The 19,674-nt window shown below is 36.6% G+C and overlaps 1 protein-coding gene and 1 pseudogene across 1 annotated transcript; both read right to left on the bottom strand.

The window, feature by feature from the left end:
* Positions 1–1,794: 1,794 nt before the first annotated feature.
* On the bottom strand, positions 1,795–3,957 carry LOC146910032 (PKS-NRPS hybrid synthetase cheA-like; annotated as a pseudogene).
* A 1,078-nt stretch (positions 3,958–5,035) lies between these two features.
* Positions 5,036–18,701, bottom strand: LOC146910031 (protein HUA2-LIKE 2-like). The gene is made up of 12 exons (XM_085730325.1): positions 18,523–18,701; positions 18,230–18,406; positions 17,123–17,214; positions 11,135–13,033; positions 9,576–10,026; positions 8,054–8,162; positions 7,803–7,915; positions 7,502–7,689; positions 6,909–7,410; positions 6,111–6,795; positions 5,779–5,925; positions 5,036–5,665 (listed from the first exon to the last, which is right to left on the bottom strand). The coding sequence occupies exons 2-12, from the start codon at positions 18,359–18,361 to the stop codon at positions 5,619–5,621; spliced, it is 4,365 nt and encodes a 1,454-aa protein (XP_085586451.1). The 5' UTR covers positions 18,362–18,406; positions 18,523–18,701; the 3' UTR covers positions 5,036–5,618.
* Positions 18,702–19,674: the final 973 nt, after the last annotated feature.

Here is a 19,674-nt window from a genome sequence, read left to right as displayed (position 1 = left end):
CCCTCTTCGAGGTTGTCACTGCTGTTGTGTCCTTTTCGGCGCGTCGTCGGTGCTTTTGGCGGTGATGGGTTGGGCTGGTTGGTTCGCTTTCTGGTGGTGGTTGGTGGTTTCTCGTTGTCGGGTCTTTGGCTGATTCTGGTGTTGCTGATCTGTTTTCGTGGTTGCTGTTGTTTCGCCACCATGGATTCTAGATCTGCTGTCACGAGGGTTAGTTTATTTTCGCCGGCATTTTGTGTTGGTTGTGTTGTTGTTTGTGTTTTGTGTTTGTTTTCTTTCTGGTTCCTTTTTGCTGTTGGTTTTTTGGTTGGGTGGTGGTGTTCTCTCGTCTTGTCCATCTGTGTGTGTTCTTGTTGGATGCTAGATATGGATTCAATAAGACTTGTGCCTGATGTTGCTTGAAAGGGTTAGGTGCATAGATGCTCCGTGTTGACGGTAGTAGTTGCTCATTGTACCTACAGGACTTCTGTTGTGTTTGTTGTGGTAGGGTCGCTGGTGGTGTTTGTGGGGTGTTCGGTTGTTTGGGTCTTGTGTTTTCGTTTCGGGGTTCGTTTTCGGGGATAGGGGCTTGTTCTTTTTCCGTGCTGGTTTTGGTTTCTATACCTTCTTTTTGGTCGTCCAAGCTTCTGTGCGCTTTCCCAACCTCCCCCTCGTCGTCGGTCTTTGATCGGCGGCGTCCTTAGGTCTGCAAAGGGTCGTGCAGTTGTGGTGGATCCAGTCTCTGGATGATGTGAGATTTCTCTCCTCCGTGAAGAAAGACGGTTCAGTGGTCCAAAGGGTGGCGCTGGAAAGGTGTTCGGGGTTGTGCTTGTGGTGGTTGAGTTAGTGGCTTCTCTTGGTTTGCTTTGGTTTGAGCTGGTTCGATTTGTGTTGTTGTTCCACCTTTTCTCCGTCTTCGAATTTGGCATCGGGATTTTGGTGGGCCGAGTTTGGACAGGTTTAGGTGTCTGGTCCGGTGGGTCGTGAGTTGAGGGGTGCCTTATGAATTTGTGTCGGGAGTCTGGTGGGCCGATCGCTTTTGATTCGAGATCGGAAGCTATTTTCTTTGATGCAAGTTCCTTTTGGCTTGTTGATGTCTCCTCCGACTTATCGGATGTTGAGTGGTGGGCGAATTTGATCGTTTGAAGCATCATACCTTCTTCTGCTGCTTTTTTGATCTCTGTTGGTGGTGCTGGAAAATCGATTGTTGTTGATTTTTCAATTGGTATTTTGGTGTATTTTTATTTTCTTTTGGTGTAATACTTGGGATCTTTTCCCATATTTATATATAATATATTTTGCCATTAAAAAAAAAAATTATAAGGGGATTTAAATTTAGAATTAATTTTTTTCTACTGCCATCGGGACCACCATTCCTTACGGTTAAATTCAACTACATTTCTTATATTTAATGTAAATCTAGTCATCATCAATATAGAGATAATTAGAGTCTAATATAGTTTGAATATATTACAAAGACAAACAACAACAAAAAAAATCTTGAAAATGGCCTAAATGCAAAACAATTGATGGAATTTGAATTGATGAAATCCAAATTCTATGTAGAATACCCACTACCCAACTTTTTTATTCGTGGGTATTAAAAAATTCTCAAATTTTAAATAGATGTTCTATATCTGCTAGTGATTAGTTCTTGACATTGATCGGGATACCTAGTTAGAAAACAAAATGAAAAATTAATTCCAGAATTTAAATGTTATTATTTATCAATTTTTATTAAAGAGAAATTTAGATTAAGCAGGCACGCTACAAGTATAGCATTATCAATTGCGGAAGAGTTTTTTTTTTTTAGAGAAATTGCTGAAGAGTTATAGACTTTAACTCAAGTCTCATAGAGTGTGACCAAAATGTTCGACCATTTATGTAAACCACAATTTGTTGTTATAAAAAAAAATCCTAGAATCAATATGCTCCCACGAATAAGGGATTCGACTAGTCGATGCCTTTTGCTCTAGACCTCGCAATGTCTACTTTTTTCTTTGCTTCCTTGGTTAGTACTTTTCGTGGTGGTGGAGACAACACTGTGGTGTTTGGAAATGCCAACTGCCGTAAAACCTCTTTGATTTCTAGCTTCATTTGATAAGGGACTTTCTTGAGACGTTTTTGAACATCATTCCACTCCTCCTCGATAGAAAAACCATCTTCATTACTTTCTTGACCCATACATAACCTATGCAATGCTCGTGTATCTCATCTAATAAAATAGGCTTGTTGTCACGGATTTTAATAGCAATAAAACATGCACATGGTGGCCCATACGATGTCCTTTGAACACAACCACAAATTTCCTTGCCCATACACAATGTTTCCCTGCAAGTTACTCTTCCAAAACAATGTTGCTCAAAGCATATCTAGACACATAACCCCCTAACCCAGTGTACAAAATGACGTCTTTGAATCTATGTTCCAATACGGTACAACTCCGACCAAATGATGTTTGTATCGCAGTTAACTAGATCACCATCATATCATGTATTTTCTCCCAACAAGTACCAAAATCACCCACACTATTGCTCAAATATTTCTTTACTAAAGCATGAGCCGATTCTACTCTATTGGTGGTTCTGTAGCCAAGATGTAAAACATGTTATGTCCATGCCCTCACTATTTTCTCCTTAACAACATCCAATATCATGCTCTCGACATAGGTTAGAAACTTTGGAAAATCATTAGAAACATTTTGGAACTCCACTAAGGCACTTGCATATAATTCTTGTGTGGGTGATTCAACAATAACATCCCATGCTCTCATTATCGTCTTCACTACATCACCATGTTTCACCTCTTTCCTATCCTTTTTTCCCAAAACATATCTACAGTCAGTGATGCACTTGGCTTTAACATTTTTCCCAACATAAAAATAACAAAGTATTGCTTTACTTTCGGGGAGAACAGTTGCAACCACATTCATCAAAGTTGTATCCCTGTCAATCACAACCACCTTAGGCATATTAATCTTTGACTTAAGAAGTTTAAGCATCATTTGTAAAACCCAAACAAAGTTTTCCTCTTTCTCATGTGTCACAAATCCAACGCCAACCGAATATGTCAAATCGGTCGAGGTGACCCCAACTATCTCAAACATTGGCGTCTTGTACATGATGATTTTGTAGGTGGAGTCCATAACCAAAACCGTTGGAAAATTGTTAAACAACTTAACTGATGTTGGATGAACCCAAAATATGTCTTCAACGGTAATACTTTCACTTTGTGTTCTAGTGAAATAAACATAATTGTGCTCCTCCAACTTTGAGATTAGATACTGCAACACCGTTTTGTCACCTCTATTTGACTTCTAAATTTTTTGACGTTCATTGTATACTTGCTTGATATTTGTCATGCAATCTTGTCTTTTGCTCTTCAAATTTAACAAAATATTTCTTGGAAGCACCAAACTCTTGGTCAAGTCACGTACAAGCTTCTTGTCATCCTCCTTTAATCTATCCGCAAGCATGTGTCCTTCTAAACTTGGTTTCATCTCATGGTTGTGACCTCCATTAAGAATGTTCAATCTCCAATCATTTGTTTGCCTACTAAGATATCCACGAACCATGAACATACAACCACATTTTCTTGAGCCCGTTATCTCATGCTTCGATCTATTTTTTTCGGCACTTTGTGATTGCCACTCCTTTCACGCACTACATGCAACATTGGATTGATCAAATTGGATCTATATATAACAATTGTAAATCCCGCCCTATTTGCTTGACGACATACCCAATTAAGCAAATCATCCTTATCTTTCCATTTAACATCTTCGGGAAAAAAAAATGAGTTATGTCAACTTCGTTGGCATCAAGTGGGACGCACCAGAGTCAACATATAATGAAGCTTCAACATGGACGGAAGCTCCATCAATATTTAGTTTGGCTTCAACCTTAGGCGTTTGACATCTCCGAAATTTTCGACCAAAATTGGTTTTGTCTCTCCCGGATCATCATCCGCTTTCTCAACCATAACTATAAATAAACAACACATAACTATATGAATTAACAACTAACTAATGCATAAACATCAATTGCATAATGAATTAAGACAAAAAAAACCCAAAAAATAGGCAGTAGCATGCATTTTTGGTGCCACCGCATCGATAGTTAACTACCGAATTCCATTGGCAGCTAACTGCTGATGCCCCCATACTTCAGAACTTAACTGCCAATACGTGCATGTCAGTCATTTTGTAAAAACTGACAGCAAGATCAACAAAAACAAACAGATTAAAAATAACAATACCTATTTTTTTTTATGTCAAAAGTGTGTTGAAACCTCCTAAGATTGATGCTTCAATGATTTTGGAGCAAAATTGGGGGATTATTTTTTTTTGGATTTGGGGTATGGATTGAAGAGGTGTGGAAAGTTGATGAAATAGTGAGTAGGGGATTAGCTTGCTGTTATCAGCTGATTTAACATCGTATCGGCGGTTAAGTGTCGAGGTTTTCAAAACCGGCGGCAGTTAACTGCCGAGGAGGAACATGAAACCGGCGACACTTAACTGCTGCGGGGCATTTTGGTCATTTTATAGTGTTTTTCAGCCTAAGGACAAGTGTGAACAGCAAATTTCTCTTATACAACCAGTCTAATACAAGTATCCATGACAGCTCCGTCCAACGACGGTGAAGTGGATTAGGCCATTCTTGCACGTAGATGAAATATTGTCCAATTAAGAACATACATAATCACTAAATTGAAACATGGTCCAAGTAATTTACCAATCCTCTCTACCTATCCCCATTCTGCACTTTTATATTCCAACTAACAATATAAACATTCCAGATCCTGTAACTCAGAAAATTTCAGGCAAATACCCCGTTGCAAATACCCTGTTGTCTGCTGCCAAATTTCAGGGAGCACTATTTAGGTTCCAAATACCCTGTTGCCTACTACCAAATTTCAGGCAGCGCTATTTAGGTTCCAAATACCCTGTTGTCTGTCTACTACCAAATTTCAGGCAGCACTATTTTTTTGAAGTGTATGAAGGGAAGCATATCTCATAATACGCACTGAAGAATTTAAAAAAATTAAAATATATCATTGATTTGCATTAAAATGTTTTTTATTCACCAAAAAATCTTGAGTATTTGTCAATGATATAACACAAGAAATAAAAGCAAACAATTGAGAGAAGGAACTCAACCGGCTCAACTTCCCTCAGGGAAGAGGATTTTCCACAAACGGAGAAAATTTCAGAAAACTGCCCCTAAAAAATTTAAAATTTTTGGTCTAAACATCTATCTATAAGGGCTTCCATGAAATAAATCATATAGTTGGCGACAAAAATTTTGATACATGATGACAGCCTATAAATTTTACAGCTCTCCAACCACTTTACAATGACTCTTCCTGCTTTGCATTCTGCATAAGACGCTGCAATAATTAATTAATTAATTATATACAGATCTAGCATATCATAGCCACACCCTGCGCAGATTCTGCCAACTCTCCAGAGAAACTTTCTTGCCTGTACAGAAAGATGGAGAAAAAAAACTACCTCTCATGAACAAAGATAGGGCCCACGCCAAAGAGTGAGTCATATCCAACATTCAACGAGTGAAATCAACAATACTAATTGTTGAAAAATATCAAAAGAGGCTTGTGGACAGGCAGAAGTATGGAAGCCTTCATAGCCGGGTAATTTCTGTTCTCCTCGGTCGCCAAAAGCTTGGGCCTGAAATGTTATCATCATACACCTTAATATTTTCCAGTAATATCCCATAACTCACGAAAGAAGCAAATGAAAAAAATCCCATGATGGACATTTGTTAAGCAGATGGTAAATACCTCGGTTTGCTGCTGGAATTGCATCATCGAAGTTCTGTCTAAAAGGCATGGAGTATCTGTAATTCATTGATGAGGAAGGAAGTCTCCAACCATGACCTCGCGATCTTGTTGATTCACTTGGATGACAACCATAAGGGGCAAGCACACCTTTGTTGTGATAGCAAGAAACATGAAACAGAAATTCAAAGATAATCATTAATACATTCATCCATAACCAAAGCAAAACAATGGCATGGCTACCCACCCCTTGCCCCCAAATATCACATGCATCAGCAATTATAATAATCTTACAAGAATACTTTTTTCAAATATAAAAAAATAAAAAATCTTACCAGAATATGCTGCACGAGTATTCCATCTCTCTTCATGTGGCGCACGAGTATTCCATCTCTCTTCACTTGGTGCACGAGTATTCCATCTCTCTTCACTCGGTGCACGAATATTCCATCTATCTTCACTTGGTGCACGAGTATTCCATCTCTCTTCACTCGGTGCACGAGTATTCCATCTATCTTCACTTGGTGCACGAGTATTCCATCTATCTTCACTTGGTGCACGAGAATTCCATCTCTCTTCATGTGGTGCACGAGTATTCCATCTCTCTTCACTTGGTGCACGAGTATTATATCTCATTCCATCTCTCTCGTGATTGTTATAGAAATTTTCCCTCTTCAGATTCTGCACCGAGTGGTGTCTATTGGAGTATGAAGGGGGTGGTGGAACCTCCCTCTGGGACTTCAGACGATTTTCTGCATGAACAAAAGAAAACTGATCCGATGGCACGCGGTGTGGTGGCCGTAGTATATAACCTTTATTATGCACAGCAAAACCATCAGCACTCCTAGAATTTTCTGGTGGTCGTACAGGATAACTGTTAGAATAGCAAGCAGACTCTGGTATTTTCATCTGCACGTCTCTACATTTTGGGATTTGAAACTGCGTTGCATCCATAGGTTGACTATTTCTTGGTGCAGCTAAGGGCTGAGCCAGAGAATGAAATGTTTTGCCATGCACTGTCTGTAAATATGGGCCCAACCCCAAGTAGAAAAAAAAAAATTATAGAATGAATGGTTTGTTGCTGCCTCTGATTCAATTGGGTAAAAAATCCAAGCAGAAGTTGTGGAACATACCTGTGAATCTGAAAAAGCTTTTGAATCGGCTGCAGTGCGATATTGATTGGAGGTAGCTGACATGAGATGCATTGTTGGTGGGGATGGTGGTGGAGGAGGAGGAGGTGGTGGTGGGGGAGCATATGATGGTGGATGTGGGGAAAACGATGGCACATCTTGTGAAAAATGAGGAGCAAAGGACAGAGGAAGTTTCTTATCAAGCTGTGATGCATTACCTCCATAAACATTACAAATCGAATTCAATTCCACATCTAAAGAGGGTGCCACATCTTCCATTTCAAGCTCTCCCTCAACATCTTCCAACACATGCCTATGTTTTTCAAATGCATGAGACGCTTCTTGTACTTCATATGCTTCAGACGCATGAGACGCTTCTTGTACTTCATATGCTTCAGACTCATGTTGAGGCGCGACAGCCTGGAAGTTCCCTCCATCAGAATCACTCCCTCCATCTTCAACCTTACAGGGCATGTGAAATGCAGATAACTGAAAACTTGAATTGCTGCAGGAGTAAATGTGATGATTTAAGTACAGACACCGGTAAAGTATGATAGAATAATTAAGTCTAACTTTTAATACAAACAGGTTCGAACCTTCCATATTCATCAACAAGCATACCCTCCATTTCTCTTATAGGATCATCTAAAGCCCTGTCTGTTCTCAACAAACGCTGCGAGTAAACACTTGCACAAGCTGAACTGCTATATGAATTCAGTTCCTGGATGTGATGGTTAATAATGGGTTCTGGTAGGATTCTTCTCTCTAACCACAGCCTTAACACCTACATAATTTTTAGAACAGATGTTAACAAGAATAATGACACAAAAAAAGAGATGCAAGATTAAAGAGCATATTTGTTTAACTTTTACTAAACAGGAAGTTCCATCAACTTACCTTAAGACACTGCTTTCGATTTTCTTGTGCGGGATTTCCAGGAGGGGCAGCAGCAGACAATAGGCGTGGCAGGAATGCTTGCATAGCAGATGGATATACTCCACCAGCATCTCCTGGAAAATCAAATTTCCATACATCAACAGATACTAAATGCATATCACTGATATTTTTTTCAACATCAGCATATACCCATACACATGTTCTTCGTTTTGTTGGCAAGATTCAAAAATAATCAAGAGATAAACAATTACCTTTTGAACCTCGAGAAGATTGAACAATAGAGTCAACAAGGAAAAACAGATCCACTCTTCGACTAAGGATTGGCTCATTTTCCAGACCGTGGACAAGACTTTCCACCACCTAGATACATCCACAGCCAAATCCCCCAAAAATGCACATATTGTCAGGAAAATATATAAGTTTTTTAATAAGGAACAGCAATTGAATGGTTTAACTACCATAAAGGTCGTGAATTTAAATCAAAGCATGTGTGCAAACTTCTTAGTTATACTCCAGGACAAATAAATTAAACCATGATCCCCTGATATAGATAACAGGAATCGTATGATCAAATTGTGTGTAAAATGGGTACAAAGTGATGGAGAGATGCTCTCCCTGCTGGAAGGTGAATCTTCTCAGGCCAAATAGGCAACTAAAATATAAGCAAAACCCTCTCATGCATAATATAAAAACACTATTCAAATCATTTCCTATCATCATTCTATACTTTAAAGAATATAGAAAGTAAAAGTAAATAATGATCATCTTCAAAAACAAGGGTAACACTTGGACATCAAAGTTGTCTCATCCCATCATTGATGAACCCATATACTTCCAACAAGTTTTTCAACCATGAACATAATAATTAGAACATTATGAATACCAAAAGAAAAAAATTATATTTGTCTCGCTACTTATAGGTAACTCTTAAAATTTGAGTTGGGCCTTTACCCTAGTAAACCGACTTGTAATGTTTGCCACTGGTGAACACTTTTTCAGGCCATATCACATCCAATATGGGACTATTAAAACACCCTCCTCGCGCATAGGACTGAATATCTAGAATTTGACTTGAGTGGTCCAATAGCGGATAACCCATCAGATCTTGGATAAGCTCTAATAGACTAATACCATCTGAAAAATTGGATTGGGTCTAACTCACACTACAAAACCGGCAAGTAAGGTAAGCGATGTCTCCCACTTATAAGCACTTTTTCAGACCATATCACATCTAATGTAGGACTCTCAACAATAACAAAAAATGCTCCATGTAAATCTAGATTGTACCCAATGGAAGCCCAATAAGCGGGTTGCACTTGGGTGCCTTTGCCTTTGGTGCCATTGGTGCCTTTGTTCCTTTCTCTCTCTTAACCATTCATTATCTCATCTAAATAATTTATTTTAATCATTCATCCAACACTCTCTCTCATCTAAAATGAACCAAAGGCACCCAAGTATTTTCCCCAATAAGCAGTCAAGTAGATAAGGTGATCACACAAAGAGGTCTTGAGAGTTACAAATAATTATGAGTTCGCGAGATAGATAAATTGGATAACCCTTGACTACCAAAGCTAGTAAAATATAATTCCTTTGTTTTATATCACAAAAATCATTTGTCCAAAAATAGTTTTTTTTTTTTTTAAATCCTGAACGTATTCATTTGCAATGTCAAAAGTAGACTTCAATTCAAAAAGCATTCATAAATATATAATTAACATTTTATAGAGACACAGGGAGGAGAAAATAAGGATTAAAAAGGGACTGTCATATTACCTTTGTTGCAATGCCAAACTTTGCACAGTCAATAGCTATGCGTGTTGCTCGACCAATAGTTTCCTTTGTCCTTGTCAATGTCGCAAGCATTGCTTCAAAGTATAACAAAGCAGCATCTCCCGCTTCAGTTGACTTGCCCATAGATCTTGGTTGTTGATTTGCTTCCGCCCCATCTTTCCGTCCATCAATAGGACCAGATAAGATGTTCTTCTGGAGTACATCAGGGCTACAACTTCCATTTTGATGAATATTACTACTGTCTGATGTAGAAATATGGCGAACTGATATATTTGGAGGTGAACCTTGTGGAAAGCAAACTCCTCCATCAGTCATTGATGAGCTCGCCGGAATGCCCAAACCACCCTTTTCCCCTGAACAATCATTGGATATTGATAGAGAAATCATATCCTCCTGTTGTCTTTCAAATTTTACCTCTTCCACAACCACATGCCTGAACCGAAAGAAGATACATTAATTTTCTTGAATTAAAAGAAATAAAACATAGATTACTTTCATTGAATAATTGTTCTTTTTAACTTTCATTCTTTAAAAGATTGCCTAATATATTCTATTCTATAAAACTCCACCAAACAAGTGTTGTTGAACGCTGAAAATAGTGGTTTGTTCAAATTCCACTAAATAATAGTGCCTCTATTTGACAACACAGATGAACATATTGTGGATTGCGGATAATAGCGGTTTGTTCAAATTCCTCTATGATGTAACACAATTGTAGTCTCTATTTGACAACGTTGCACAAAAGATGACCCCGTATAATTGAATTTGATAGGGCACAATAAAACGTTTAATTCACCCAAGATGGTTATGCCAAGTCAGCAGGTAGTTAGTGCAATGTAGAGAAGAACCACCTGGACAGGTGGCAACATGCAAATGGAGTGAGGGATTTTTAGGATTCTGGGAACAAGCAAAAAATGATCAGGGAAGGGGAGGATGATTAGGGAGAGTCAGGACATGAGACATGAAATGAAACTTATTTTGAATAATGGGAAGAGTTTGAGAGAATTCTTCCTGAGGGGGGAAATTTTCTCTTTTCTGTTTTTCTTGTGAAAGGAGGCCTCCTCTACTCCTGTTCTTGGTTTCCGTTAACTCAGGAGGTGCTATTTCTGTTTTTCTTAATCAACAACTATACCTATCTTACTTGCAGAAGTGTGATTTTAACTAGGCAAGCCTAAGCATAAATCCATCCTGTCAAATTCTATAATAAACAATACTAGACAAGGGGGAAAACAAGACTCAAGTGAATAACATAAGTTTATGCACATTTGAAGAGCAGTTTTTGAAATCCGTAAATCTCGGCCTTTGGAATGGACTTAAAATGGCATACTTAGCACTTCACTGGTAAGCTAAATTTTTTTAGCTTCTCTAGAAAGTTTCCTCCATTATGAAGATTAATAAGAAAATAGAAGTAAATTTCTACAAGAAAAAAAAAATATAAGCAGGCTGTAAAAATCGTTTATTTTTCATTATCCTTTCTATTTTGCTTTAAGGTTATAGATGCCCAGAAACTAATTTTGTAACAAGCAAAAAAGTAAGCTTACGTGTCATTGATTTTACTTCGGTCGCCAGCTGTTCCCTTCATATCCTCGCAAACAACCGTCAAATTCTGAGGCATGTTGATAATCTTTTGACATAACAATTTGGCACTTTCATTAGGACCCGCCACAGGATCAAGATTTATTCCACGATGATCTAATGTATCAGATGCATTTGAATGGATCACAGGTCTGATACTTTCATCAGCCTTTGGGGGTACTAATAAACCTAGTGAAGCTTCATTGCTTCCAACTTGACAACATTTCACATCAAGATTAGGTGAAAGTTTTTCATGCATCAGAACTTTTGAATCTATTTTAGCAAACGCACAAACCCCAGAATCACTCAGATCTTCACTACTTTGGTGTCCAGCACCTGGAATGACATCCTTGCCAGATTCATGTAGTTGAGACTTGGTCTTGTCCTCTTCAAAAGACGTATTATCCTCTGTTAAAATCATTGGATTTAAATTACACAAGCGGTTATCAGAACAATCATTGCCACAGGAACATCTCTTGGTTGCGGATATACAGCTTCTACCACTTGATGTCATTATAGAGGGTGATGATTCAATACAAGTTGCTTCTTCAGCAGCATTGGCATACATTGCTTTTAAGGCACGCTGGACTCGTTTAGATGGAGGTAAAGAAGATTCATCATCCACAGAAGAGCCAAATGATTGGTCTTTCTTAACTTTGGAAGCATTTGACCCATTTTCAGAACAGGGAGCTAGTAACTTACGAGAAACATTGACCGAAACTCCATTCAATGCTGATGAGTCTCCATCAGCAAGGCAACTGTTTTCACAATTTGAGGATGCGATTATCTGCAATGAGGAGTCAATAATAACTTCCTTACTGCTTTTCTCTTGTACTTGTGCAATTTGATTGTGTTCTTCCTCCGTGAATGATGAATTAATAGCCATTCTGACTCTGCGCCGCTTAAACAGGGGCAAGTGTTCATCTCCATCTTGGTCGGAGCATCTCTCTTTCGGACTTTCAGACATATTCTGCAAACTTTGATTGGCATTCTGAGCACCAGCATTATTGATTTTCCTCCTCCTGTTTGGTTTTCTTTTCTTCTTACCAATTACAGCCTTCACTTCATGACCAAGGGCTTTGTTTAACCCAACATATTCGGAGCACTCAATAATCTCAGATTGTTCAAGTTTTAAATTAGAACATATTGTACTTCCCTCATTTAAGCTACAGACATCAGAATTGATTGTAACAATATCAGAACCATTTCCCTCCATGCTAACATTTGAAGCAAATGCAGATGAATCGGTATCATTACAGCCAAAAAGGTCAGGTGATTTCCTGATATGCTTAATCCTTCTAATAGATTTATTACTTATTGTGTCAGCTGGTATGTTGCCATCATTATTGCCACCATTCTTTGCACCATCACTACGACGTGCAACAGAGTTTTGGATCTGTGATGAGCTTTGGGACCTTTGAACTGATCCGCGTTCCTGTTTCACTGGAAAAAGTGATTTTACAGTTGCAGTTGCAACAGCATCAGCAGTGGCCTTTTGAATAATATAAGATTCACCCCTTGGTGCAACAACTAAGTCGTCCTCGGCTGCATAAACTAGCTCCTGTTTGCCGGTCACAGAATTTGATGGTTTCATTTGTGAATTGATTTCCCAAGGAGTATCCACCTGATCCCTGAACCCTGAGTTGACAGATAGGTCAGGTGAATTTACCTCGTCTGCATTAGAATCTTCACCAGCAGAGCTGGTTTCATCAACTCCATTATATCTTTCTTCGTAAATTTCAATAATCTCTGTTACGGCACGAACAAATTCACTCCTTCCTTGGCGTTTCGTGAGATACTGTTCGGCAAGATACTGTTTCGTCTTTTCAGTAAATTCCTCAATATCAGCAGGATTGCAGAAAGCACTACAGAATAAGATGCCATTTCAAATTAAGACAACTGTACTTAATACAAACGCAGTTAACTTTAAAAAAATAATAATAATAATAATAATAATAATAATGACCCTGAACATTCATTCAATCAAAGCATCGAATCCACATTGAAAACAGTTATACAAGCTCTTAAATACAACGCAATTAACTTAAAATTAAAAAAATTGAACCGTGAACATTCATTCAATCAAACCATTGATTTGGAAATTGAAATTTCAAAACTTCCTTTACTATCCTTCCTTCCCCTTTCAATTTGGTGTAAATCATTTCATTCCCTTTTTGCGCACAAACATAGGATTCAATCAACACCAAATCACGTCAAACTGGAAATTCAAAATCTACTTTACAAACTCCACCTTCCCATTTCAATTTGGTCTAAATCATTTCCTCCTCTTCATCCGCAAAAGCGTAGGGTTGAATCAACATCAACATTAAGTCACATATCATGCCTTATTGCAATATCTTCATTGAGATGTTTGAAATATTCTGTTGTAAATAATTGGATGGAGATAGATCAGATTCAAATAAGCTCTGTATATCCTATTATAACTGAATATTTCAAATATCTCAACAATCTTCTCTGATCTGAAAAATATATTGTTTCCATTTAATTTCTATTCATTTCATAAATTGTTATCATATATTCTTTCTTTTTATAAATTTGCTATCTGTCATCGATTAGATAGGTAGCTGTCACCTAAATGGTAATTATCAATTCTCTATAGTTATAGGAGAATGTATGTTATATATTTTGTACATTTATATACAGAAAAATTATTACAGAACCTTTATTTTTCATGGTGTCAGAGGTTCTCATAAGGACTCTGATGCAACTTGCCCTCCTTTCTGAAAACCCAATACCTTCACCACCACAACCCATTCTATTTGACCCTACTAAAAGCAACACTTTCATTTGAAGGACGCAGAATTTGCTAGTTCTAAAGCTGGATGAAAAAAAATTATTTACAGTGGATGAGATTGGTGAAGGTGGCTTTAACGGCAAAGCACAAACCTAATCGCTTCGACAATCCACCTTAGAGCCACAATAATAAGTACAAAATGTGGGATATTGAAGATATATAATCACAACTCGGTTGCTGAACATAATCTAGATGGAGGTATCTCAAAAGTTTATGTTACTTGAGACACCATTGGGGAGCATTCCAAAATATTTTTTAAAACCTAAATCTATAATCTTAAGAGTTAAAGCATTGAATCATCATAACAAACAAGTCAACCAGAACTATGGCAGAAGATGGACTTGTACCAGAATCTAAAACAAAAATAAAAAGAAGCCAATAAAGATCTTCAAGAGAGGAGAAAACATCAAGTTTTTAAACTCTTCTAACCTAGTAAGGCTTTTGATCAAGTTCTTGTCCAGATCCTTGGAAAAGATTTACAGCCAAACCTAAATCGGAGATTTCCACTTGTCTATGGAGGAGAAAGACGACATACAGTGATCCTATAGAATGTTTGGACCTGGCCTCCAAATCAAATCCAACACTAGGTTCTCACTGCCGAAAAATATGGAGAACAAACGGACATGGTCCAAACCAAAACCAAGCAAAACCATAACTATGACAATTTATGGACACATTGATACAAACCTATGCAAACTGGCAGAAATCGAATCAGACAAAACAGATGCAAGATGAACCTGATTTATAGAAATTTGAAAATTAATATCAATGTTTCCTGCTCTGTTTGAGGATGATGACTTTAACACTTCACACTGAATCTTTTGACCTTTACAAGCAACAAAGAGTACATTTTCTTCTGGACAAAATAATTTTAAGTACAATGTTTTCTTTGATTAATATAGAAGTTTGGGGGTCTAAATTTTCAAATGTTAATACAGTAAGATGGTTAATTTGTTTTAGGGAAAACTATACAGACCTCCCCGAAGGTTTTCTAAATATAACCCACACCCCCCTCTAATTTTTCACTCATCACAGACCTCCCTTTTTTTTAACTAAATCACTTGTGAGACCCATTCCTTTATCATTAAAGGCATGGTGATTCGGTTGGAGAACAAGGAATACCAATTTATGCAGAATAACGTTTTGTTGTTTCTCTAACGGAAGTCAGAAAATTCTAATGGCATGGGAGGTTAATGATTTTTAGCAAAATAGAAGGGTTGTTGGTTGAATTTACATTAACCTCAGTGGAGGTTAGTGTAATTTTCTTTGTTTTATTGACTATGTACTGGATTAACTTGGATACATCTCTTTAGATTTAAAAAAAAAAAAATGTGTTTTAAACCCTAAACACTACACATCTTTTGTTGCAATTCAATTTATACATGGTGAATCTGGTGGTGTAAGTGATATGGGCATGGTGATTCGGTTGGAGAACGACGAATACCAATTTATGCAGAATAATGTTTTGTTGTTTCTCTAATGGAAGTCAGAAAATTCTAATGGCATGTGAGGTTAATGATTTTTAGGAAAATAGAAGGGTAGTTGGTTGTATTTACATTAACCTCAGTGGAGGTTAGTGTAATTTTCTCTATGTTTTATTGACTGTTGTACCGAATTAGCTTGGATACATCTCTTTAGATTTAAAGAAGAAGAAAAAAACGTGTTTTAAACCCTAAACACCATACATCTTCTGTTGCAATTCAAACATTTCACTCTCAGGTCAAACTCAAACCCGATACTTGACGAATCTCCTCTACCAGCTAAAGCGAATAACTCACGTCCAATGAACAGCGTATTATCAGACAACCTCTCTGTTTCTTCATCTTCTAATTTTCATACTCTCTTCTTCCTTTTCTGTTTTGTCTAATTCACTGTTTTCTGAGTCTCTCTTTTCCTTTCTCTTCCCCCTCTTCTGTTCTGTTTATCTCTCTATATTTGTCTATTTTCTAGTATCCGTCTACACCTCTATTTTCTAAATCACCCTTAATTCTTCTAGGATTTTTTGTTCAATCTTTAAGTTTGTGAATTTTGTGATAATTTTGGTGTATTTTAATTCTTACGATGTGTTTTTAAGTTCATAGCTTTTATTTTATGCTATTAGTCTTTTATTACTGTAAAAATTTAATAACTACGCACCGACAATGCAAGAAAATTTGACACAGACATCCAATCATATCTCACTGTGGTTCTACACTGTAATAAATAATACTACCTAAAATATTTGCACAAAGATCAATGTGGTGGAAATATGATTACATGTCTAAGTTAAATATTACTACATTGTCAATGCATTGTTATTAGATTCCTATAATAAATTGCCAATTTTTTGTATTTTGTGTGCCCTAGCTACCGTGCTTCCGCCATCATCCATACTTGCTTTTTATTTGTTACAATATATGGGCAAGCTAAGTAAAAACATGTATGAATAAACAAACATTATCATCGCAGGTGAACTACAATTATTGAAACCATCAGTTTGTCTTGGTAATAAAGAGTATTAAAATAGACAACATACTCTCAAATTTTCCAAATATCCATGCAAAAAGAAAGCTGCCTTAACATAATAATAGTATTGATTTGACTCCTCTAAAGTTAGGTATTCAGTTTATGCGGAAAAGTGGAGGAGTTACAACTATGGAAAATCAATAGTTGAGCTTGCGATAAAATAAATGCACTCGTGTACATTTATATAACAAACTATGAAGTCAGTTAAATTCACATACTTGATTTTCTCAATGACAATTATAATGCCTAGCATTTCCCTCATCAACAATGTGTTTAGTTTATGAACCTGCCTAATCAATAAATTCTAGAAAGAATGACCATTTACATGGAAAATTATTTACTAACACCACAGCCCACAATGAATTTCCAAAAAATACCAAATCTCAAACACGTCAATTAGACTACTGCATGTTCACGCCATTATTAGGATTTAGGCCTTACTATTTACCGTGTTATCTCTAAGTCAAAAACACAGGATTAACAATATCATACAGCTAATGTAACTTTGTCTGACCATAGTATTTTTAACATCAAACAGTGTACATTTTTCACAAAGTTATACAATACATCATTGCAAAGGCATAGTAATTGCATATTCATTTCAATCAAATGAGATATGGATTAGAATACATACACTTGAGTAGTTCCGAAGAAGTGAACAAATACTTTCTTTCGATCAGCTGTAGTTATTGGGCGGACCCATTTCAATTTCCCCGGCTCACCTACCTGTCCTCAGCAAAAGAATGTAATCAGCCAAATTAAATCTCTCTAAAAACAAACAAACAATTCATTTTCTCATCAAAGACGTGTCGAACACTGACGGCGACATATGTGCTTATGTTCAAATAATTCATTTTCTCAAATCATTATCGGTGTCGACATGTCAGTGTTGTATCCGGTGTCAGTGTAGTGCTTCATAGTATGAGACTGCCTCAAACAAAATAAAACACATATACAAGATACATTATATATTATATATGACCATAAGCTAAAAATATTGCAATTGCAAGGCACGATCCCATGCTTGCTTAACCCTCTGATCTATCTACCTTCTGTTATACATCACCATTTCTAATCAAATTTTGAGAAGCCATTAGACCCCACTAAAAAAAATCAAGCATAACATTGGAGCTTTGAATTAAATATCTCCTTAAGATTATCCTCAGATTCAGTCCAAATCAATGTGACACCAAATTATAAGACCACAACACAAGCTTAACGTAACTGAAATTGAAAACTCGTCAAAGCCATCACTCCTCAGACACAATAACTTTCAATTAAATAGAACAGAAAGACAAAAGCGCTAATTAACCTAATCGATGATAAACCCTAATCACTTCACACCAGAAAACAGCAGAAAAAATATCAAAAAATAAAATAAAAAATGATCCGGTGTAAACAGCATAATTAACAAAGAAATCCAAAGCTTTGAATTAAATATCTCCATAAGATTATCATCAGATTCAGTCAAAATCAATGTGCCACCAAATTATAAGACCCCAACACAAGCTTAATGTAACGGAAATTGAAAACTCATCAAAGCCATCACTCATCAGACACAATAACTTTCAATTAAATAGAACAGAAAAACAAAACCGCTAATTAACCTAATCAATGATAAACCCTAATCACTGCACAACAAAAAATCAAAAAAAAATAAAAATGATCCAGTGTAATTCACAACAGCATAATTAACAAAGAAATTCAAAACTTAAGTAAAGATTAAGAAAAAAACACATACCGTTGCAGGCCAAGCAGGGAAGCCTTTAACCTTGGCAAGAACGAGATCGCCAATGTTCCATTGCCGCCGGGACCGTGAAGAACCAGCGGTGGCCGTTGATTTCTTGGCGCCTTTTCTTCGTCCAGGCGGCATAACAGCAACACGAAACCGTTCCGTTCAAATGTTACTTCACGATTTCTGCATAATGAATGAATTAAAACGAAAAATTCGATCAATGATGATAATTAAACGGTGCATGAAAAATTCGATAGAATTGACAGCATTGAAAAACGAAAACGAGAACCAAAACTCACCGAAGAAAAAAAAGAGAGAATGAAAGGGATGAAGAGAAAAACCCAAATCGAATTGAGTTAAGAGTTACAGTGAAAGAGGTTTGGGAAGAAAGGGAATGGGATGGGAAGTAGTTGAGAAGCGCCGCGGTGAGTGAAGCTTAGTGTTGGTTGCAATCCATAAACTGCGCCCTTTTGCTCTCACTCGAAAAAATAAAAAACGGCCCCTTTTATATTCATTCTCTCAAGTCCCAACAAAAAAAAAAACCTAAATTTCAGTGTTGTAAAAAAAAAAAACAAAAAAACTTATGAATAAAAAAAAAAAAACAAAAAAACTTATGAATAAAAAGGTTGTGTTTGGGTTGGCACTTAGTTATATACTCCCTCCGTCCCAATTTATTTGACCCCTTGGCTCATTTCACACAGATTAAGAAAAATGTATAAATAAAGGGGAAAGTGGAATATATTGTATTGGGAATGATAAAAGTAGTATTATTTAGTGTTATATTGTATTGGGAATGAAGAAAGTTGTATTGAAAATTGAAATGGGTCAGTTATTTTGGGACACTTTTTTTTAGAAAATGGGTCAGTTATTCCGGGACGGAGGGAGTACCAATTACCAAGAGTGAATTGATTTTAGTGATGAGAAAAAATTTGGTTAAGGTTGAAGAGTTTATATTTTGTGTTTGATATATTTTTTTATGGAAATTAATCACTGCTATATAGCGGTGAAAATTTTGTATTTATAACATGGTAATGTAAAAAAATTAACGGAGTTGGATTTTTTGGATATAGGGACGACACTAAAGTTCGACAATAATTTAAATGATTATAACAATTATTAGGTTTTATCTTGATAAGTTGAGTCGGCTATTTGATTTGTGTTATAGAGATTTGATTAAATTTTGTGTTGGATGTTGATTGTGTAATAGTACAAGTTTATCTTTTTATCCCGATATGGAATCGGTTACACTAAAAGGTTGTGTTTGGGTTGGCATTTAGTATATAGAGTTTTTTTAAAGGACTTAGCATATGGAGGTGTATACTAACAATGAACCGATTTGAGTGATAAGGGATATGGACTCAATGATTATAGGTTTGATTTTTGACTCTTGCGTGTGAAAAAAAATTCAATTCATGCATAAAAACTCGTATTGTGTGATTCATAGGTTTTTC

This window comes from Medicago sativa, chromosome 7, assembly GCF_051527215.1.
Source record: "Medicago sativa cultivar Bolivia chromosome 7, Bolivia_mono, whole genome shotgun sequence".
Taxonomy (NCBI): domain Eukaryota; kingdom Viridiplantae; phylum Streptophyta; class Magnoliopsida; order Fabales; family Fabaceae; genus Medicago; species Medicago sativa.
The sequence above is the reverse complement of the archived record's forward strand: the minus strand, read 5'-3'. Positions and strand labels throughout refer to the sequence as shown.